We start from the raw sequence: 23,274 nt of genomic DNA on the forward strand, positions 1-23,274 counted from the left end.
GCCAAAGGTGCCTCTACAACGTGTTGACTCAGGGGTGTGAATACTTATTTTCAATAGATTTGAAAAAATGTCTAAAAACATGTTTTCACTTTGCCATTATGGGGTATTGTGTGTAGATGGGTGAGAAACCAAATCAATGTAATCCATTTTGAATTCAGGCTGTAACACTACAAAATGTTGAATAAGTCAAGGGGTATGAATACTTTCTGAAGGCACTATATCACACATTGCAGATGGAAAGCAAAGACCTAAGCTATCAAACGGGCTTTGTCAACTCCAAAGGTCAACCCCTATGTTTATCAGTATATGAATGCTTGGCAATTTCTCTTGTTTCTAAACATATTTAAGATACATAGGCAGTTTGTGGTGACTGAATGAGGAAATGTTGAAGAGGGATGTGATTACTATGAAAAATGTAACTACTCAAAATTACAAGATAAGTACTCATGGTGCAATGCTGAGCCAGCAAATAATGTGTAGATAGCCAAGGAAGTACCAGGTGCACGAAACATACTTGGGTACAAAATCTCTTAGGTCAATTTTCTATGGAACTTTCAAATCTACAGTAGGCCATACATTTGAGATTCAGAATAGGTATTAGGATGTCTGTATGTGTTTTATAGTATAAATAACAATGAAAAAAAATCCTCAATCATGTACCACGAGATTCAGTGCTGATTCTTTTGTTTGATTCTCTGTGATGTCATACAGCCCAATAGCCTACACTGCATGAATTCTGAACAAGCATTGCATGTACGTGCATGTTTTCACCCTAAAGCGGAGCTTGTGCAGTTAATTCCTGTTGCCTCAGTTACCGGGATGGGCTTGCACTGGCAATAAATACACCACACCTTGACTCTCAGGTGTGGCAATTGTGTCAGTGCAATCTGAAGCTTCGTCATGAGATCAGCAAAACCATAACGTTTACCTCTTTCACTCAAAGGTTACTCATTGTACAGTTGCTGTACTTTTAACAAAGGCATTGAAAAGTTTTGTCGGCCTGTCAACCAAACACCACCAACAAGGTAACGTTACACATTTGTTGCTTTGTATTGTGTCTGTGCACATGCGTTCCTGTCTCAAGTTTTGTTTACCACGTATTCACATGAATCTAACCAAGACAAACTTGGTGATATTGGTGCAATTGAATGTGTTCGCACTGGTGTAAGGGTCTTACATTCTACAAGTGATTCTACCTTTTCATTATGACACAAGCTTTGAAAAAGAAAGTACAACATGGTGACAGACAGTGGTTGTTGACAAGCCTTGGCTTATATAGCGCACTACATTTATTGCACTCAATACAAATGAACACTGTGCGTTTTCCACTAGAGACCAGCACAGGAACAAATCCCTCAGTATACGATCATTTGGCAGAACTGATCCGACACGAACCTGTAGGTGCTACAGTATTTATTTGTTTACTTGTTACCCTATGTCCATGACATTCATCATCATTTTCTTTTTTACACTCTTTATTCTCCTCAAATAAACATATGAAGTCACAGCTAAAGTTGCTCCTGAGTTGTAATAGCGGTTTGGACTTTTCATTTCTCCGGGCCAAAAGGTCTGCTGTTACTCTTGACAACATCCCATCAGGACACTTGGCACTGAGAACCAGCACAGCAACAACATGGAGCCAAGAGAGGAAGAGGACATTTACATTCCCAGGTCAGAGGTTATGGTCATCAGACTGAATTGTTCTTGTTATATTATCAACATACCAAATATCAAAACAAGTGTTTTATCATAATGAAACACCTATATCTAATAAGAATTCCATAGAAATGTAATTGTTGACCTCTCTAAACATTGTAGGTCACCTCCCAGGAATGCTCATGGCACAGATGCAGTCTCGGGGAACCCTACATTAGCTGCCGATGACAGGCCAGGTAACACTTCAATTCAAAATGGCAATGTTGTAACATCACAGTCACTGTTATAAAGCTCCATATAAATGCAAATCATGAGGATTAAATGTCATGGTAGCCCCGCCCAGCAGCCTGGCTCTGACAGGGCCCCGACCCAGGAAGAAGCGTCTGGTGGCTCCCGCCCTAAGTCTGACGCTGGATCGCAGTGACTCGGCGGTGTCCGACGACTATGCCACAGCTGCCCTCTCTCCCTCCCCTGATGACGACGATCTGGGGCTGGACATCGACTTGGATGCCATGGAAACGCCCTCGGACAGCGAGTCCCTCCATTTTCCAGTGCACGACATGGATTTGGAGGGTGAGAACTGGGTGCAGTGGACAGGACAGTCTAACAGCCTTTATCTTTGGTCCGTTTCTTCACTCACAGGTCCAAGATCAGCCAATGAACTTATTGAACAACTTTCACTTTGATTATATTGTTCCCATGGGATAGACACAAATAGGCTATTTTGGTCAATTCATAATATATAGCTATTCCCTTTATATATGCTTTGCATTAGGTGATCTTGACGCCATAGATATAATATATTATAGACAGTACACAACCACTCTCCATCTATGCATTTTGTTATCTACAGTACGGTATGGGAAATTGACCATTGAAACATTATTCCCATTCACAGATGACCTGCTTCGTCTGGGAGTGGCATCCCGTTTCCATAAGGCCCGTGGGTCAGTACCAGAGCAGATGGGAGTGGGCTCTCTTGACCAAGACCAAGTGGACAGCCAGGGCACTAGGTGGCGCCGGTTCCGCACAGGAGATCCGCTTCAGGAGAGTCTGGTCAACATGAGTGTACTGGAACCTTTCCTTCGAGTATTGTCACATGGGGGTGAGTCCAGAACCCCAGCACTCACTTAATCTGTCGCATTTACCTAACCGACATTATGCAAGAATGTGAGCTTTCCTCAGGCTCATGGAATTCGGATAATGTGACCGTTTGTTGTGCGATCAACTCAGATGACAGAACGAGCATCTTCACTTATTTTTTGCATGTTCATTTTTGCCTCATCCAAATATTGTTTTCCTTCCAGGTTACTATGGAGAAGGGTCTAATGACATCATTGTGTTCTCTTCCTGCTATCTCCCTGAAAACAACATGGAGAACTACCAGCATGTCATGGACAACCTGTTCAGGTCTGAGAGCTAATTGATGAGAAGCTACAGTCTTAGTAAAACACTATCTGAATTGGCCACTTTTCAGGTCGACATTCCTAACCACAGCAACACTAAACATTGCAGGTACGTTGTGGGAACGTTGGACCTGATGGTTGCGGAGAACTACGTCATTGTGTACCTGTGTGCCATGGCCCAGCGTGACAAGCTCCCCACCATTGGCTGGCTCAGAGAGTGTTACACCACCGTTGACAGAAGGTTAGTTCTGTTTACTCAAATTGGCTTTGGTTTGCGGTCCTATTTCAGAAAACTATATGCCACAGTGAGTAACAAAACAGTACAAAAATATTTTAACTCAAAAGTATCTCATGTCAGCGGAGTCTACAAGTCGTAGGCCATGTTCCAGGGCGAATAAATTGCAGTCATCAACATTGCAGTCAGAGTGCTATTTTATATGATGTGGTTAGTGGATATGTTCAACACCTATTCAGGCATTGTGCGATCTGGCAACTGCAATGTAGTTGGCCTGGAACACTACCAAAGTCAAATCTCAAGATATTTTATTTTATGCCAAGGTAATTAAGTCTCAAGTAATCAAATCATTGAAATTTGTCTCAGTCGGTGAAAAATAAGTGTCTCAGTGTCGAAAATCTACCAAGCTGGCTATCTGTCAAGACACGGAAGAAGAGACGGATGTTTTCCGTGTCAACTGCACAGGTGAAAACCAGATGACAGTCCCTTTCGTCTAGTTGGCCTGCTGTACTGATCTTCAGAAACTCATCATGTATGAAGTGCTTTGCCCTGGTGACACGAAGGTCCTCCCCTGGTACTGGTGTTGAAAATTCCGGCATAGTGTAGTGTACAAATTCTGGGAAATACTCTTCCATTTTTGATTTCCCCTCCAAAATCTTCTCTGCTAGGAGGTCCTGTTTGTTCAGTAAGACCCAGACAGGAAGGGTCCTTAGCCACCTGTTGTTCCAGATGATCTTGAAGAGGTTCAGGGCCTCCTGCAGCCCGTTTGTCTGGCTGTCCTCCTGAATCACCATGTCATAGCTGCTGCTGTCCACCACAAAAATAACATCCCAGACGTCAGCAAAACACCGCATCCACTTTCTGCTTTCGTACCTCTGACCTCTAACGTTAGATACATGAAAATGGATACCATCCATCTCGAAAAATGTTTCGGACATCCCTGAAGCATTTTTACTGTTGTTTTGTATGTAATGCATTTTCTCCTGTGCAGTGGGTTCCACATGTAAACAGCGCATCTGATTTACTATCGTGCGTTGCCCAGATTCATCAGCTCCTAACAGCAGCAACTGGCGCGGGCAAGTCATTTGGTTATTATGCTTGTCTTCTTGAAGCTGTTTATTAATCCTTTTGTTTGATTCTTTACGTGCCTTCTCAATACGTTGATCTTTACTGCACAGGCAACCCATATTAATTCAATAATACTAGATTCCTAGGCATGCCTAAGAAAAAAATACAGAAATTAAGAAAATGTCACTCGGGGGGGTCTGACACTGAAAGCATCCTCTGCCACTCTCAGAAGGTTGATTCCTAGAACGTTTTCACTGTGAATCCGCAATGAATTCCTCAAGTGTAGTGTAAATGTAAACATTCAGCAGTAAGTCTAAATGCAGGCAATGAGTTTTCGAATCGAGATTCCCACGATGTCGTACTGTGGAGCCACACTGAACTTTAGCGGTATTTTCTAGAACCGACCGATTTTCACGAGTAGCCCAGAATTCAAAACTTTGCAGTTCTGTCAAAGCGCAGCCATGGCTATATGCTCTTCCCTTCACCACAACGACAGTAAAGCAAGTGGAAGAAAGATCATTAAAAAGTAAACTTCTGAAACAATATTTACACAATTCCACTAAAATGGGCGCAAGCGATCATTACACGAAGCTCCTCCCTGATTCGAATGTCTTGCTGTAGCAGCATTGCGCAAATTGTAGATTTATATCCTTTATTTCCCAACCTTGTAATTTCCCCTACGCAGCATCTGGTGAAATATGACTCTGCTTGTGGAAACGTGTTGTTTGTTTTAGGAGTTTGTTTAGAAGCAGAATTATTGTGTTGAATATGAATAAACCCAGGGTGTGGTGCTTAATTAATGTCCATCTTGCTCTGATAAGATCTGGCTGTACACAAATGAGGGCAAACACTCCACCTAAAACCTGTTGATTTGTAGTATTCTATGGTCCATTTTATTTAACTAGGCAAGTCAGTTAAGAACAAATTCTTATTTTACAATGATGGCCTTCCCCTGCCAAACCCCCCACTAATTCTGAGGTCATTAAAGATCCCATGGCACTTATCATAAGAGTAGGGGTGTTAACCCCGGGGTCCTGGCTAAATTCCCAATCTGGCCCTCAAACCATCACGGTCACCTAATAATCCCCAGTTTACGATTTTCTCATTCCTCCCCCTCCTTTGCCCTGTAACTATTCCCCATGTTGTTGCTGTAAATGAGAACGTGTTCTCAGTCAATTTACCTGGTGTAAAAAAAAAACACACACTTTTTTTTTTTTAAACAGACAATGCTGGGCAATTGTGCACCACCCTATTATGGGACTCCTGATCACAGCCAGTTGTGATACAGCCCGGGATCGAACCAGGGTCTATAGTGAAGCCTCTAGCACTGAGATGCAGTGCTTAGACTGCTGCGCCACTTGGGACCCTTCCTGTATGGGTCTTACTGAACAAACAGGACCTCATAGCAGAGGTTTTGGCAGGAACATTAAAAATGGAAGAGTATTTCCCAGAATTTCCACAGTCCTGAGTATACAACAACAGTGACATTGGAGGACCTTCATGTCACCAGGGCAAAGTGCTTCAACATCATTATATAACATCATGTTTTATTTTATTCAGCTAGGCAATATGTTTTTATTAATGATATAGTAGCGTCCCTACTCAAAGTCAAGTCAGCCCAGTTGCTAATTAGTCTGGTTAACGCCTAATTCTTGAAGTCCTCCTGACTTCAGAGTCGGGAATGGCTCTTTGATGTTGTTGGCACAATGCGTTGATAATGGAGGGGGCTGTGCTTTTACTGGTTGGCCCCCCTCTGTGTCTTTCTCACACAAACACCCACAGGCACAGCCACATACAGCCCCCTTCCATTACAATGTTTGGATTTTCAAATCTAAACAACGATAGCTCTCAACCCCTGAGAAAAAATTGTAATAAAATTTAAAAAAGAGTGAAATCCATTGCACAATTTCTGAGCGAATATTGCATTAACAAATGGCCTCCTATCCAGGCCAGTGTGGTCACAGCTCTCCCTGTGCTGTGAGTCACACGGCCAGGTTAGTAGTTGATAGCCTGATCCACCATCCACCACTGTTGCGCTCTCGTGTAGTGAAACAGAATTGAAGCTATCAAGACGAGTCTCAAGCCATCACATTTGTGACTGATCCTGATCTAACTCAAGTCTGCACTTCATTAGGTAATTACTATGTAACTATTTAACTACAGTACCAGTCAAAAGTTTGGACACACCTACTCATTCAAGGGCTTTTCTTTATATTTTTACATTGTAGAATAATAGTGAAGACATCAAAACTATGAAATAGCACATATGGAATGGAATCATGTACTAACCAAAAAAGTGTTAAACAAATATTTGATATTTGATATTCTTCAAAGAAGCCAACCTTTGCCTTGATGACAGCTTTGCACACTCTTGGCATTCTCTCAACCAGCTTCATGAGGAATGCTTTTCCATCAGCCTTGAAGGAGTTCCCACATATGCTGAGCGCTTGTTGGCTGATTTTTCTTCCCTCTGCAGTCCAAATAGCCCTTACACAGCCTGGAGGTGTGTTTTGGGTAATTGTCCTGTTGAAAAACAAATGATAGTCCCACTAAGCGCAAACCAGATGGGATGGCGAATTGCTACAGAATGCTGTGGTAGCCATGCTGGTTAAGTGTGCTTTGAATTCAAAATAAATCACAGACCGTGTCACACCCATCCGTAGCACGCGCTCCAGCAGGTGTATCTCACTGATCATCCCTAAAGCCAACACCTCATTTGGCCGCCTTTCGTTCCAGTACTCTGCTGCCTGTGACTGGAACGAATTGCAAAAATCGCTGAAGTTGGAGACTTTTATCTCCCTCACCAACTTCAAACATCAGCTATCTGAGCAGCTAACCGATCGCTGCAGCTGTACATAGTCTATTGGTAAATAGCCCACCCTTTTCACCTACCTCATCCCCGTACTGTTTCTATTTATTTACTTTTCTGCTCTTCTGCACACCAATATCTCTACCTGTACATGACCATCTGATCTTTTATCACTCCAGTGTTAATCTGCAAAATTGTAATTATTTGCCTACCTCCTCATGCCTTTTGCACACATTGTATATAGACCCCCCCTTCGTTTTCTACTGTGTTATTGACTTGTTAATTGTTTACTCCATGTGTAACTCTTTGTTGTATGCTCACACTGCTATGCTTTATCTTGGCCAGGTCGCAGTTGCAAATGAGAACTTGTTCTCAACTAGCCTACCTGGTTAAATAAAGGTGAAATAAAAAAATAAAAATAAAAACCAGCAAAGCACCCCCACACCATCACACCTCCTCCTCAATGCTTCACTGTGGGAACTACACATGCTGAGATAATCCGTTAACCTACTCTGCATCACACAAAGACACAGCGGTTGGAACCAAAAATCTCAAATTTGGAGTCATCAGACCAAAGGACAGATTTCCACTGATCTAATACCCATTGCTCATGTTTCTTGGGCCAAACATGTCTCTTTTTCTTATTGGTGATTCATGCAGTCTCCTCTGAACAGTTGATGTTGAGATGTCTGTTACTTGAACTATGTGAAGCATTTATTTGGGCTGCAATTTCTGAGGTTGTTACCTCTAATGAATTTATCGTCTGCAGCAGAGGTAACTCTGGGTCTTCTTTTCCTGTGGTGGTCCTCACGAGAGCCAGTTTCATCATAGCACTTGATGGTTTTGGTGACTGCACAATTTTAAAAGTTATTGAAATGTTCAGAATTGACTGACCTTCATGTCTTAAAGTAAAGATGGACTGTCGTTTTTCTTTGCTGTTCTTGCCATAATATGGACTTGGTCTTTTACCAAATAGGGCTACCTTATGTATACCTACCTTGTCACAACACAACTGATTGGCTGAAACGCATTAAGAAGGACAAAAATTCCACAAATTAACGTTTAACAAGGCACACCTGTTAATTGAAATGCATTCCAGGTGACTACCTCATGAAGCTGGTTGAGAGCATACCAAGAATGTGCAAAGCTGTCATCAAGGCAAAGGGAGAGAATGGCACCGGAGGGGATAGCTGCCGTTTTACGGTCTCCTAATCAACTGTGCTATTGTGTATAACGTGTGCACTGGGAGTCGGGAAGCAAGTTCAGGGAGTGAATAATTTAATGAATGAACGAAACATAATACAAAACAAGAAACATGAACAACGCACAGACAGGAAACTGAAACAGAAACAATAACCCCTGGGGAAGGAACCAAAGGGAGTGACAAATATAGGGCAGATAATCAAAGAGGTGATGGAGTCCAGGTGAGTGTCATTATGCACAGATGTGCGTAATGATGGAGACAGGTGTGCGCTATTATGAGCAGCCTGGTGACATAGAGGACGGAGAGGGTGCACACATGACAGTACCCCCTCCCGACACACGGCTCCAGCCGTAGGACGCCGACCAAAATGGCGATCCCGGGGATCAGGAGCGGACCGGTCACCTCTGCTATGGCACGGGAACCTGTCAATCCGGCTGAGGCGCGGGAGCATGGCGACCAAGAGCGTCGGAGAGAGAACATATGTGACAGTACCCCCTCCCCGGCTTGTGGCTGCAGCCGCAGGACACCAACCACAGGGACGATCCCAGGGATCAGGAGCAGACCGGTCACCTCCGCTGAGGTCCAGAACCCTGACGAACCGGCTGAGGCGTGAGAGCCTGATGAGCCGGCTGAGACCTCCCCGGTTGCCTCTGTCGAGTCACGGGAACCTGTTCACCCAGCTGAGGCATGGGAACCTATCGAGCCAGCTGAGGCATGGGAGCCGATCGAACCTGCAGAGGCTTGGAAGCTTGTCGATCCTGCTGAGGTATGGAAACCCGTCGAGCCAGCTGAGGCAGGGTAACCTGTTGAACCCGCCGAGGCATGGGAATCCGACAAACCGGCTGAGGCCTCCCAGGTAGCTTCGGTTCTGACAGACAGACCCAACATCACCTCCAAAACAACAAAAAACACTCCCTGATGCTTCACTTTGATGAGGCTTCATTCTATAACGTGTGCGCTAGGAGTTGGGATGCAAGTTCAGGGAGTGAATCATTTAATGAATGAACGAAACATAATACAAAACAAAAAACATGAACAACGCACAGACAGGAAACAGGAAGCAATGATGCCTGAGGAAGGAACCAAAGGGAGTGACATATATAGGGCAGATAATCAAGGAGGTGATGGAGTCCAGGTGAGTGTCATTATGTGCAGATGCGCTTAAAGATGGTGACAGGTGTGCGCCATAATGAGCAGACTGGTGACCTAGAGGCCGGAGAGGGAGCACACGTGACATTGTGTTCGTTTTTTTGCGTTCATAATGTTACAATACATAATGTTGCTGCTACCGTCTCTTATGACCGAAAATAACTTCTGGACATCAGAACAGTGATTACTCACCTCGACCTGGATAAAAAAAATATTTAATGATTTAGACGGGAAGAATATACTGCTTTCTCAGGAATGGGCCCAAATCCCATCATTTGCATGAAGAAAAGACGGAGGAAAAGGGAGAGGAGGTCAGGCTGCCTTCTGAGAATTCGTAGGTGAGTGAGTAAACCCCCACTACCCTCCATTCTATTGGCCAACGTGCAATCATTGGAAAACAAAATGGATGTTATACAATCAAGAGTATCCTACCAACGGGACATTAAAAACTGTAATATCTAACTGTAATATCTTCAGCCATCACCGAGTGATGGCTGAACGACAACACGGATAATAAGGAGCTGATGGGATTTTCTATGCATGGGCAGGACAGAGAAGCTACGTCTGGTACGACAAGGGCTGGGAGTGTGTGTCTATTTGTCAATAACAGCTGGTGCATGATGTCTAATATTAAAGAAGTCTTGAGGTATTGCACGCCTTATGATAAGCTGTAGACCACACTATCTACCAAGAGAGTTCTCATCTGTTATAAGGGCACAAGGCGAGACCTAGATGCAGACACAATGGTATTGTGCAGGCAAAAGGTCAAAACCAGTTCAGAGTCCAGTAGGTACCAAAGGGCAGGCAAGCTCGAGGTCAGGGCAGGCAGAATGGTCAGGCAGGCGGGAATGGAGTCCAGAAAACAGGCAAGGGTCAAAACCGGGAGGACTAGCAAAGAAGAGAAAAAGGAGTACGGGAAAAAACACGCTGGTTGACTTGACAAACATACAAGACAAACTGGCACAGAGAGACAGGAAACACAGGGATAAATACACTGGGGAAAATAAGCGACACCTGGAGGGGGTGGAGACAATCGCAAGGACAGGTGAAACAGATCAGGGTGTGACATCTATATTATTCGTAGCCATCTATTTACCACCACAAACCGATGCTGGCACTAAGACCGCACTCAACCAGCTATATAAGGCCATAAGCAAACAAGAAAATGTGACTCCAACATCATCATTAAGTTTGCTGATGACACAACAGTGCTACCACAACAATGAGACAGCCTATAGGGAGGTGGTCAGAGACCTGGCAGTGTGGTGCCAGGAAAACAATCTATCCCTCAATGTGAGCAAGACAAAGGAGCTTATCGTGGACTATAGGAAAAGACGGGCCGAACAGGCCTCCATTAACATTGACAGGGCTGTAGTGAAGCGGGTCGAGAGTTTCAAGTTCCTTGGTGTCCACATCACCAACGAACTATCATGGTCCAAACACACCAAGACAGTTGTGAAGAGTGCACGACAACACCTTTACCCCCTCGAGACTGAAAAGATTTGGCATGGGTCCCCAGATCCTCAAAAAGTTCTACAGCTGCACCATCGAGAGCATTCTGACTGGTTGCATCACCGCCTGGTATGGCAACTGCTCGGCATCTGACCGTAAGGCACTACAGAGGGTAGTGCGTACGTCCCAGTACATCACTGGGGTCAAGCTTCCTGCCATCCAGGACCTATATACTAGGCAGTGTCAGAGGAAAGTACCAAAAATTGTAGAAGACTCTAGTCACCTAAGTCATAGACTGTTCTTTATGCTCCACCCCCATCCCCCCATTTGTTTTTACACTGCTGCTACTCACTGTTTATTATCTATGCATAGTCACTTTACCTCTACCTACATGTACAAATGACCTCAACTAACCTGTACCCCTGCACATTGACTCGGTACCGGTACACCCTGTATATACTTTTTATTATTTTTACCTTAGTTAATTTGGTAAATATTTTCTTAACTCTTTCTTGAACTGCATTGTTGGTTAAGGGTTTGTAAGTAAGCATTTCACGGTAAGGTTGTAACCTGTTGTATTCGGCACATGAAATGAGAAATAGAGTTTGATTTGGATTTGATTTAGATTTGGTTGGCTACTTTGAAAAATCGAAAATATATTTAGATTTTTTTAACACTTTTCTGGTTACAACATAATTCCATATTTATTATTTCATCATTTTGATGTCTTCACTATTATTCTACAATGTATAAAATAGTACAAATGAAGAAAAACCATGGAATGACTAGTCGTGTCCACCACCGTTGCGCTCTCGTGTAGTGAAACAGAATAGAAGCTACCAAGACAAGTCTCAAGCCATCACGTTTGTGACTCGTCTTGATCTAATACAAGTCTGCACCTCATTAGGTAATTGCTATGTAATTACTATTTAACTATATCACAAAGTTATACCAGGAGGCTACTTTTATACCAGTACCAATACATTTAATTTATAAATTACTTAAAACAGCAGACAGCAAAATAAAGTTAAACCTTCAGTAAATATTCCCAAATAATACCATGCACACTTAAAAAAATAGTGTATGATAGTTTGAATGTGCAGTGTAGCAACCATATGTACTTATACAGTATAGAAAGTAACCCACAGCAAGTAGCTGGCAATAATAGTGTCACATTGGGCCTTAGCATCCTTAGCAAGATTACGAGAGCCTGCTTTGGCACTCCTTCTTCAGCCAGAGGATGGCATCAAAACCAAAGCATAATTTTGAGTTTCCTCCTTACTTCCCGCACAGCCAACCTACAGTTCTCAGGCTAAGAGGTAGTAGATTCCAGTTTTTTTTCTCCATTAGACACAAAACGGAAGAAAATGAACTGAAACTAGAACGGACTACATGGACTTAAAAAAAACACTCGCATAGTCATTTTCCGTTGGAAAACGTTTTTAAAACGTTGTACATTGAGTGCCCTAATGGAAAGAGTCTTCTTTTTTTCAGGATGGTTACAACAGTGTCCAAAGGCTTGTAAACAGCTTGGCTACTAACATAATCCCTCATATTTCCAGAAAGCTTTGATGCTGTAAACCTTGACCTGGGTCTAATCCTAATAATTGAACTAAATGTTTGGATCCAGTAAAGGTCTCAAGTGAACTGCAGGAGGAAAAAAGCTGCTAAGACCATCACACTGACCTTTGTATGTTGTTGAAATGAACGTCTCAACTTGATTTCCCTTTATATTATTTATTTATTTATTATATTTATATTATTATATCCTATTTCCCTTTATACAAATATGTGTAAGGAATTATCCATGAAAAACCCTGCAGGGATTTCTAGAGGTTGCCTATAGTTCAGACACTCATTTTTTTGTAATATGGTTTAGGACCCTTTCTTTGAACATTTACATTTGAGTCATTTAGCAGATGCCTTTATTCAGAGGGACTTACAGTTACTGCATTCATCTTAAGATAGCTAGGTGGGACAACAACAACATATCAGGGGGAAGCTGGTTCCACCATTGGGGTGCCAGGACAGAGAAGAGCTTGGACTGGACTGAGCTTCCCTCCCGTAGGGGTGAGAGGGCCAAAAGAGCAAAGATGGCAGAACGGAGAACTCGGGTTGGGGTTTAGGGTTTGAGCATAGCCTGAAGGTAGGGAAGGAAGGGCAGTTCGTCTTGCTGCTCCATAGCCAAGTAACATGGTCTTGTAGTGAATGCGGGCTTTGAATGGAAGCCAGTGGAATGTGCAAAGGAGCGGGGCAACATGGGAGAATTTGGGAAAGTTTAACACGAGGTAGGCTGCAGCGTTCAAGATAAGTTGCAGGGGTTTGATGGCACAAGCGGGGAGCCCAACCAACAGCAAGTTGCAGTAGTCCAGACGGGAGATGACAAGTGCCTAGATTAGGACCTGTGCAGCTTCCTGTGTGAGGAAGGGTCGTACTCTACAGATGTTGTAGAGCATGAACCTGCAGGACTGGGTCACTGCTTTGATGTTTGCAGAGAACGACAGGGTGTTGTCCAGGGTCACACCAAGGTTCTTTGCACTCTGGGAGGGTCACACTGTGGAGTTGTCGGCCGTGATGGAGAGGTCATGGAGCAGGCAGGCCTTCACCTGGAGAAAGAGCAGCTCTGTCTTGTCGAGGTTGAGCTTGAGATGGTGGGCCGACCTCCAAGCTGAGATATCCAAGCTGAGGAGCGACCTTCCAAGTACGATGCAATCCAAGAGTGTGCAGAGCCTGAGACACCCAGCCCTGAGAGGGTGGAGAGGAGGATATGATGGTTCATGATGTCGAAGGCAGCGGATAGATCTAGAAAGAGGAGAACAGAGGAGAGAGAGTCAGCTTTGGCAGTGCGGAGAGCCACCATGACACAGAGAAGAGCAGTCTCGGTTGAGTGACCCGTCTTGAAGCCTGACCGGTCAGGGTCAAGAGCATCTTTCTGAGAGAGATAGCAAGAGAGTTGGTCTGAGACAGTGGGCTCAAGTGTTTTGGAAAGAAAAGGAAGAAGGGATACCGGTCTGTAGTTTTTGACGTCATAGGGGTTGAGTGTTGGTTTCTTGCGGAGTGGAGCAACTCCGGCCATTTGAAGTCAGAGGGATTGATGAGGGAAGCCAGTGAGTTGATGAGGGGAGTGAGGAATGGGAGAAGGTCGCCAGAGATTATCTGGAGAAGAGAGAAGGGGATGTGATCGAGCGGGCAGGTTGTCGGGCGGCCGGACACTAGTCGCAGGCTGTCAAGGCGTAGGGTAGTTCTGTGTGAGTGGGACCAGTTGACTCATTAGCCTGAGTGAAGGAGGAGCATATACAGTATTGTCAACCTTCTTTTCAAAGTGGTTGACAAAGTCTTCCTCAGAGGGGGAGGAGGGAGGGGGTTGAGGATTAAGGAGGGAGGAGAAGGTGGAAAAGAGTTTCCTAGGGTTACAGGCAGAAGCTGAAATGTAGAGTGATAGAAAGTGGTTTTAGCAATGGATACAGAGGAAGAGCATGTAGAGAGGAGGGAGTGACAGGATGATAGGTCCTCCAGAAGTTTAGTTTTCCTAAATTTTTGCTCAGCTGCACACAGGCCTGTTCTGTAAGCTCGCAATGAGTCACTCAGCCACGGAGCAGGAGGGGAGGGCCGAGCCGGCCAGGAGAAACGGGGACAGTTTGTGTTATAGGATGCGGAAAGGGAGGATAGTAGGGTCGAACAGGCAGAGTCAGGAGAGAAGACAGAGAAATATTTATCAAAGGGAGAGATGATATGATAGAAGAGGAGATAGTAGTGGGAGAGAGAGAGAGCAAAGATTGCGATGGCATATGACCATCTGGGTAGGGGATGAGTGGTGAGGATTGGATGGGTTTCTAGACAAGATTAAGTGTTTGTGGATGAAAAAGCTCTTTCAATAGTTCTACATTGAGCATGCTTTTCAGTCCAGGAGTAGGGCTCACCTGTGTCTGGAAAACCAGCATTATTATTTGTGATGTTTGCTCCAATAGAGCTAGTGTTTTGACACCTGACCGTGTCTAGCCAACTTCCCCTCTCACTTCCTGTTGTCTGACTTGGCCCATGTACAGTATCAGGCAAAAGTTTGGACACCGACTCATTCCAGGGTTTTTCTTTATTTTGACTATTTTCTACATTGTAGAAAATGACTATTTTAACTATTTTCTACATCAAAACTATGAAATAACACATATGGAATCATTTAGTAACCAAAAGTGTTAAACAAATCAAAATATATTTATATTTGAGATTCTTCAAAGTAGCCAGCCTTTGCCTTGATGACAGCTTTGCACACTCTTGGCAGTCTCTCAACCAACTTCATGAGGAATGCTTTTCCAACAGTCTTGAATGAGTTCCCACATATGCGAAGCACTTGTTGGCTGCTGTTCCTTCACTCTGCGGTCCAACTCATCCCAAACCATCTCAATTGGGTTGAGGTCGGTGAATTGTGGTGAACAGGTCTTCTAATGCAGAACTCCATCACTCTCCTTCTTGGTCAAATAGCCCTTACACAGCCTGAATGTGTGTTTGGTGTCATTGTCCTGTTGAAAAACAAATGATAGTCCCACTAAGCGCAAACCAGATGGGATGGCGTATCGCTTCAGAATGCTGTGCTAGCCATGCTGGTTAAGTGTACCTTGAATTCAAAATAAATCACCGGCAGTATCACCAGCAAAGCACCATCACACCTCCTCCTCCATGCTTTATGGTGAGAACCACACATGCAGAGATCATCCGTCCACCTACTCTGCGTCTCACAAAGACACAGCGGTTGGAACCAAAAATCCCAAATTTGGAGTCATCAGACCAAAGGACAGATTTCCACAGGTCTAATGTCCATTGCTCAAGTTTCTTGGCCCAAGCCAAGCAAGTCTCTTCTTATTGGTGTCCTTTAATAGTTGTTGCAGCAATTCGACCATTAAGGCCTGATTCACGTCTCCTCTGAACAGTTGATGTTGAGATGTGTCTGTTACTTGAACTCTGTGAATCATATTTCTGAGGTGCAGTTAACTCCATTGAACTTATCCTCTGCAGAAGAGGTAACTCTGGGTCTTCCTTTCCTGTGGCGGTCCTTATGATAGCCAGTTTCATCATAGATTTTGATGGTTTTTGCGACTGCAATTGAAGAAACTTTAAAAGTTCTTGAAATTTTCCGAATTGATTGACCTTGATGTCTTATAGTAATGATGGACTGTCATTTATCTTTGCTTATTTAAGCTGTAATATGGACTTTTACCAAATATGGCTATCTTCTGTATCCAATGAAGCTGGTTGAAAATGCCAAGAGTGTGCAAAGCTGTCATCAAGGCAAAGGGTGGCTAATTTCTAAGAATCTAAAGTATAACATATATTTTTATATGTTTAACACTTTTTTGGTTACTACATGATTCCATATGTGTTGTTTCATAGTTTTGATGTCTTCACTATTTTTCTACAATCTAGAAAATAGTCAAAATAAAGAAAAACCCTGGAATGAGTAAGTGTGTCCAAACTTTTGACTGGTGAGTGAGGTAGACCCCTTACTTAACAGTTTGCGCCTGCCTGGGGAGTCACACAGACTGGGCCCCAAATAACCTTTTGGAGGCACTAAAGTAACTTTTGGTAGACATACGTGTTTTATGGAAAGGTTTAATCATGGTGATGTGAGAGTGGTAGTGTAAATCTACAGAAGATATACTGACAGATTGAATGAACAACTGTTACCTTTACTCTTAAACTTGATTCTGTTTCTCTCATAGGTTGAGGAAGAATCTGAAAGGTCTGTACATTGTACACCCAACCTGGTACATCAAGGCCCTGATCACCATCATCAAGCCCTTCATCAGGTGAGGGCCACCATCCCCTGAGACACCAAGTCCAGTCGGTCAGGGTTGCTGTTGTTGTTGTTGAGTCAATGGGCCCTGTTACTCCATGAAGCAAAAGGGACATCTATAGAACAATGGCCATAGCACTGTTTGAGCAGCCGCCCTGATCTTGTAGCTGTAATAGTACAAATCTTAATTGTATATTTATTTTATTTAAACGATGCTGCCCACTACTGTATCTTTATTTATTTTTTACATGTTGGCTCTGTGTCGTCACACAAAACAAATGGCTTCCGATCCTGTCCTCCTCACAGCTCCAAATTCAGTCGCAAGCTTCAGTTTATCGACAGCCTTCGGGAGCTGTCCCAGCACATCCCTATTGAGCGTGTGCAGATCCCCGACTGCGTCAGACAGTGAGTGACACCATCAGACTCTCTCATGCCACGTTCAAAACACTTGGGAACTCGGAAATCTCTGACTTACGACCTCAGTGCGTTTAAGACAACTGTGAACTTGTAAAAAAAAAATTATTAAAACGTTGCTCCGACTGGGAAAAATATTTTTGAGTGGTCAACTCAGAATTCCAAGTCGGGAACTAAGGTCTCTTTCTACAGCTCCTACTTTCCGACCTTAAGATCACTGACGTCATTATTTGACCTCGTTTTTTTCCCCAGAGTTCCCAGTACTCTTGAAAGCACCATCACACATTCACAATAAGCTACATTAATGAACCCATAAATGGGAAAGCCCATCACCTCATATGTTTATTGTATGACGAATATCTAGTTTTTCTTCATCACCATTGAGCAAATAAAAGTATTCATTTCAAACAGAAAGAAAATAAACAGTGAGATCCTTCTATTATGATGATTCGTGAACATGTATTGGCTGCGTTTATGTGTTTTATTGTTTTTCAGTCCGGTTCAATATATTTCCATTCACACAGGTTTGACGAGAATATGGACAGGTGATATGCTGAAAAGGTTGATCTGGACCACAGTGCAAAGGGACTTGAAGACAAAACAGTGGACTAAACAAAGGCTCAAATCTGTCAACCAATTACTTGACACGGAAGATGAACCTGGCTGCCCAATCTCACGTCAGTTGTCCTATGAGACAACTTTAACCAAAGCATCTACTGAAGGACCGCAAGAAGAAACACTGAGCTCCAAAGGTATCGAGACTGTAACCACGTTTCCATCCACAGTTTCTATGCAGTAAAATCATACCATATAAAATATTTTTTTTAAACAACAGCTGATGGAAACAGGAAGTTTCGCTACAATGTTATAAACGCAGGCAGATCATTTGTTCGTTCGACATGTCGGGATATTTTTGAGTCAGTAAAATTAATAATGTGAGAAATGGCAGTGGAAATGCCTTCATGCACAAATATTGATATAATAACCACCATATCGAAGGTAACTTGGAGTCACGCGATGTAATGGGGCGTGGTTCTCCCGCTACAATTTAGGAAACCATGCAGATTATTAGGCTACAGATGAAGTGATGGATTTTACAGGGTGGTGAAAGTGCAATGTGATCTTTACGCCCCTTTCCAATAAATATTGAGGGTCTTATTCTGGTGACATGATGATCAGTGCTTGACTGCCATTTTTGACCAATAAAAATATTCTCACCTCTTATCCATAATAATCTCATCATGTAGATTTAAAGCTAATTTATGCTGGCTCTGCATATGTGATTCTTACAGAGGATGTGAAGCAATTGTAGAGCCTCTGAAGGCTTGTGGAGGCCAAATCGATCCCCGTACCGCATCGCCGTGAGCCTCCCAAAATTTGTGACAATGCAGAGGGCTCTGTATAGCTCCGTATTGACATGATTGGTTGACAGTAGATGGGGGCGGGATGGGGTCCTGTATTAACACAAACTCACTTCCTTGACAACTCCCTTCACAACATTTCCGCAAAGCACAAGAAGTATGAATGCCCTGACTTCTGCAGAGACCATATAGCAGTAAATGCTGTACGGCCACTGCAGATGACAGATTGACCATGCAGAGCCTTTAGACCCAGCACAACCTACCCACACTGTATCTGCAAGCTGTTGGCTAGAGAGCACGTACCAAGACCAGAGTGGGCACATTTGCTATTAAATGCAACAGTTTCTGTGACAAAACTATCAGCAGAGTTGAAAATGCGATGGAAACATATTTCATTTTTTATTTTTATGCGTACATGAAAACTTAAGCAAAAATGTACATTTTGTGTGCACTACGTTATCAAGCACTGTCAATTTTGTGGAAACACACCACTGGTGGGAAATTGCACACATTTTCTATATGCCGATTCTAGAGTATTAGCATGAAAATCTGTAGCCAGTTGGATGGGAACCTAGCGAGTGACACGTTTTGTTGTTTTTGCTCTCCACTCCAGCGTTTGGATTTGATATGGATACAATGACTATTAAAGTGCAGACTGTCAGCTTTAATTTGAGGGCATTTTCATCCATATCGGGTGAACCGTTTAGAAACTACAGCACTTTCTGTACATAGTCCCCCCATATTAGGGGACCAAAGTATTGGGACAAATTCACTTACACTACCATTCAAAAGTTTGGGGACACTTAGAAATGACCTTGTTTTTGAAAGAAAAGCATGTTTTTTTTGTCCTTTAAAATAACATCTTTATTGATCAAAAATACAGTGTAGACATTGTTAATGTTCTAAATGACCATTGTAGCAGGAAACGGCAGATTTTTTTATGGAATATCTACATAGGCGTACAGAGGCCCATTGTCAGCAACCATCACTCCTGTATTCCAATGGCATGTTGTGTTAGCTATAATCCAAGTTTATCATTTTAAAAGGCTAATTGATCATTAGAAAACCCGTTTGCAATTATGTTAGCACAGCTGAAAACTGTTGTTCTGATTAAAGAAGCAATACAACTGTCCTTCTTTAGAGTAGTTGAGTATCTGGAGCATCAGCATTTGTGGGTTTGATTACAGGCTCAAAATGGCCAGAAACAAATAACTTTCTTCTGAAACTGGTCAGTCTATTCTTGTTTTGAGAAATGAAGGCTATTCCATATGAGAAATTGCCAAGAAACTGAAGATCTTGTACAATGCTGTGTACAACTCCCTTCACAGAACAGAGCAAACTGGCCCTAACCAGTAACCCCGGTGCACAACTGAGCAAGAGGACAAGTACATTAGAGTGTCTAGTTTGAGAAACCGACACCTCACAAGTCCTCAACTGGCAGCTTCATTAAATAGTACCCGCAAAACACCAGTCTCAACGTCAACAGTGAAGAGGCGACTCCGGGATGCTGGCCTTTGAGGCAGAGTTCCTCAGTCCAGTGTCTGTGTTCTTTTGCCCATCTCAACCTTTTATTTTTATTGGCCAGTCTGAGATATGCCTTTTTCTTTGCAACTCTGCCTAGGAGGCCAGCAACTCTGCCTAGAAGGCCAACCTACCCTAACGCTCAGAGGATTCCGCATGGTCCTAAAGAACAACGTTTCCTTGTTTTGTATCACATTCCAATAATAAAACTGGGGGGGACAAAAATACAATTTCAGAATGTTCGGGGGACATGTCCCCACTGAAAGTTGCACCCCTGCTCATATGACATTATCGGATAATTCTTTGTGTTTGTTTTTTTTCTCTTCCATATCCAGATGACTGTTCATTTAGACAATGAAGTTCATTATTGTAATACACTATCTAAAATATATTTTATTGTAATGCTCTGTCAGTGCTGATAAGGGTGTGTGTTTAAATAACAGGTGATGATATCAGTGACTGATGATGTCTTTATTGATTCATCCATTTGCAATAAAACGAAATTAACTGAGATAAAGGGTGTATCAGACAAATTGCCTACAAAGCTGGTGTATCAGGGATGAATAGATAACCCAGTTGGGCACATCAAGTTCTGTGAACCATATGCTTCTTAAGTGGGAATTTCAGTACTTCAGCATAACCTTTCCTACAGGTTTCCTCGTGGTTCAATTTAAAGTCATGTTCTCAAATTGCTCAGGGAACATTAAGAAACAACATTCTTCCGTGGGAATTTCAGTATTTCAGCATAACCTTTTCTGCAGGTTTCCTCATGGTTTTATTTAAAGTCATGCTCTCAGAATATTAAGAAAACGTTGCATAAAAAAACACAACATGTTAGTATTGTTCAAAGAACTTTCTAAGAATATTACTTAAAAACATACACACTGAGTACACAAAACATTCTATGACATAGACTGACCAGGTGAACCCAGGTGAAAGCTATGATCCCTTGTTGATGTCACTCGTTAAATCCACTTCAATCAGTGTAGAAGAAGGGGAGGAGACAGGTTAAAGAAGGCTTTTTAACACTTGAGACAATTGCGACATGGATTGTGTATGTGTGCCATTCAGAGGGTGAATGGGCAAGATAAAATATTTTCACGCCTTTGAACGGGGTATGGTAGTAGGTGCCAGGCACGCTGGTTTGTGTCAAGAACTGCAACGCTGCTGGGTTTTTCACACTCAACAGTTTGTGTGTATCAACAATGGGCCACCACCCGAAGCACATCCAGCCATTCTCGACACAACTGTGGGAAGCATTGGAGCCAACATGGACCAGCATCCCCGTGGAACGCTTTCGACACCTTGTAAAGTCCATGTCCCGACGAAATGAGGTTGTTCTGAGGGCAAATTGGGGAGGGGGTGCAACTCAATATTAGGAAGGTGTTCTTAATGTTTGGTATGCTCAGTGTACATTGGTAAGTATGTTCAGGTGTGTTGACTGCGCCCACTAAATTGTCCCAACCTGATCTTAATGAGTGCTTGTTTCCTTTGAAATGGGGTCTGTTTGAACAGACTAAAATGAACGTGGCATGCTAGCTGCATCCTGCTGGTGCAGTGGAGTAATTCCATGGATAGAGAACAGAATCTCACGGATGCCGTGCCACAATACAAAATATGCGTTTGCATGGTTAAGCAAATGAATAGCCGTGTACTTCAGCATTCAATCTGTTATTGGAGTTCAAAACAGTTAACCTAAGCTGTGTTATTAAATATGATTGAAACATTCTCAGAATGTTATTTAATTACTTGCAAATAACCTAGAATTTCTATTCTCAGAACGTTAAAACCTCCCAGGAAAACCTTCACGGAACCATAATAAAACATTCTCAGAACCTAATTGCAACCTCCCAGAACAGTCAAAAAGTGTTTAAAAAACTGTTCAGAAAACGTATGGATTTGTTCCCAGAACCAATGAGAAACCAAAGACTTGCGTTCCCACAACTTCCAAGGAACCAAGTGTGCTAGCTGGGAAGCAACCGGTTTTATATTAATCATCATTAACTATTATTGCTTAAATTACACTGAACAAAAATATAAACGCAACATGCAACCATTTAAAAGATTTGACTGAGCTACAGTTTATAGTTATAGTTTATATAAGGAAAAATAAGGAAAATAAATTAATTAGGCCCTAATCTATGGTTTTCACATGACTGGGAATACAGATCTGCATCTGTCGGTCACAGACACCTTAAAAGAAAGTAGGGACATGGATCAGAAAACCAGACAGTATCTGGTGACCACTATTTGCCTCATGCGGCACAAAATCTCCTTTGCATAGAGTTGATCAGGCTGTTAATTGTGGGCTGTTGAATGTTGTCCCAATCTTCTACAATTGCTGTGCGAAGTTGATGGATATTGGCGGGAACTGGAACACGCAGTTGTACACGTCGATCCAGAGCACCCCAAATACGCTCAAATAGTGACATGTCTGGTGAGTATGCAGGGAAAGAACTGGGACATGTTAAGCTTCCAGGAATTGTGTACAGATCCCTGCAACATGGGGCTGTGCATTATCATGCTGAAACATGAGTTGATGGTGGTGGATGAATGGCACAACAATGGGCCTCAGGATCTCATCACGGTATCTCTGTGCATTCCAATTGCCAAATTGTAATTCTGTTCATTGTCCGTAGCTTATGCCCACCGCCACCATGGGGCACTGTTCACAACATTGACATCAGCCATCTGCCCGGTACAGTTGAAACCAGGGTTCATCTTTGAAGAGCACACTTCTCCAGCGTGACAGTGGCCATCAAAGGTGAGCATTTGCCCAGTAAACTCCAGTCAGGTCAAGACCCTGGTGAGGACGACGAGCACACAGATGAGCTTCTTTGAGATGGGTTTTGACAGTCTGTGCAGAAATTCTTTAGTTGTGCAAACCCACAGTTTCATCAGCTGTCTGGGTGGCTGGTCTCAGACGATCCTGCAGGTGAAGAAGCCAGATGTGGAGGTCCTGGGCTGGCGTGGTTACACATGGTCTTCGGTTGTGAGGCCGGTTGGACATACTGCCAAATTCTCTAAAACAATGTTGGAGGCAGCTTATGGTTGAGAAATTAACATTTAATTCTCTGGCAAAAGCTCTGGTGGATATTCCTGCTGTCAGCATGCTAATTGCACACTCCCTCAAAACTTGACCTCTGGGGCATTGTATTGTGTGACAAAACTGCACCTTTTAGAGTGGCCTTTTGTCCACAGCACAAGGTGC

The 23,274-nt window shown here is 43.0% G+C and overlaps 1 protein-coding gene and 1 pseudogene across 3 annotated transcripts; one reads left to right on the forward strand and one right to left on the reverse strand.

Moving 5' to 3' along the window:
- Window positions 1-792: 792 nt before the first annotated feature.
- Window positions 793-20,576, forward strand: LOC109907479 (BCL2/adenovirus E1B 19 kDa protein-interacting protein 2). 3 transcript variants are annotated; one of them, XM_031793565.1, is made up of 11 exons: window positions 793-1,025; window positions 1,333-1,397; window positions 1,568-1,671; window positions 1,819-1,892; window positions 1,990-2,229; window positions 2,555-2,761; window positions 2,964-3,066; window positions 3,172-3,303; window positions 16,694-16,780; window positions 17,074-17,172; window positions 17,706-20,576. In XM_031793565.1, exons 3-11 carry the CDS (start codon window positions 1,634-1,636, stop codon window positions 17,728-17,730), a joined length of 1,005 nt encoding a protein of 334 aa, XP_031649425.1. In that variant the 5' UTR covers window positions 793-1,025; window positions 1,333-1,397; window positions 1,568-1,633; the 3' UTR covers window positions 17,731-20,576. The 3 variants fall into 3 exon arrangements, with proteins under 3 accessions (XP_031649425.1, XP_031649424.1, XP_020361049.1); XM_031793564.1 differs by having other exon boundaries at window positions 1,333-1,671; XM_020505460.2 differs by lacking the exon at window positions 1,333-1,397 and having other exon boundaries at window positions 794-1,025.
- LOC109907480 (guanine nucleotide-binding protein G(s) subunit alpha pseudogene) lies at window positions 1,399-4,955 on the reverse strand (annotated as a pseudogene).
- Window positions 20,577-23,274: the final 2,698 nt, after the last annotated feature.

The sequence above is a fragment of the Oncorhynchus kisutch genome, linkage group LG17 (assembly GCF_002021735.2).
Source record: "Oncorhynchus kisutch isolate 150728-3 linkage group LG17, Okis_V2, whole genome shotgun sequence".
Classification (NCBI taxonomy): domain Eukaryota; kingdom Metazoa; phylum Chordata; class Actinopteri; order Salmoniformes; family Salmonidae; genus Oncorhynchus; species Oncorhynchus kisutch.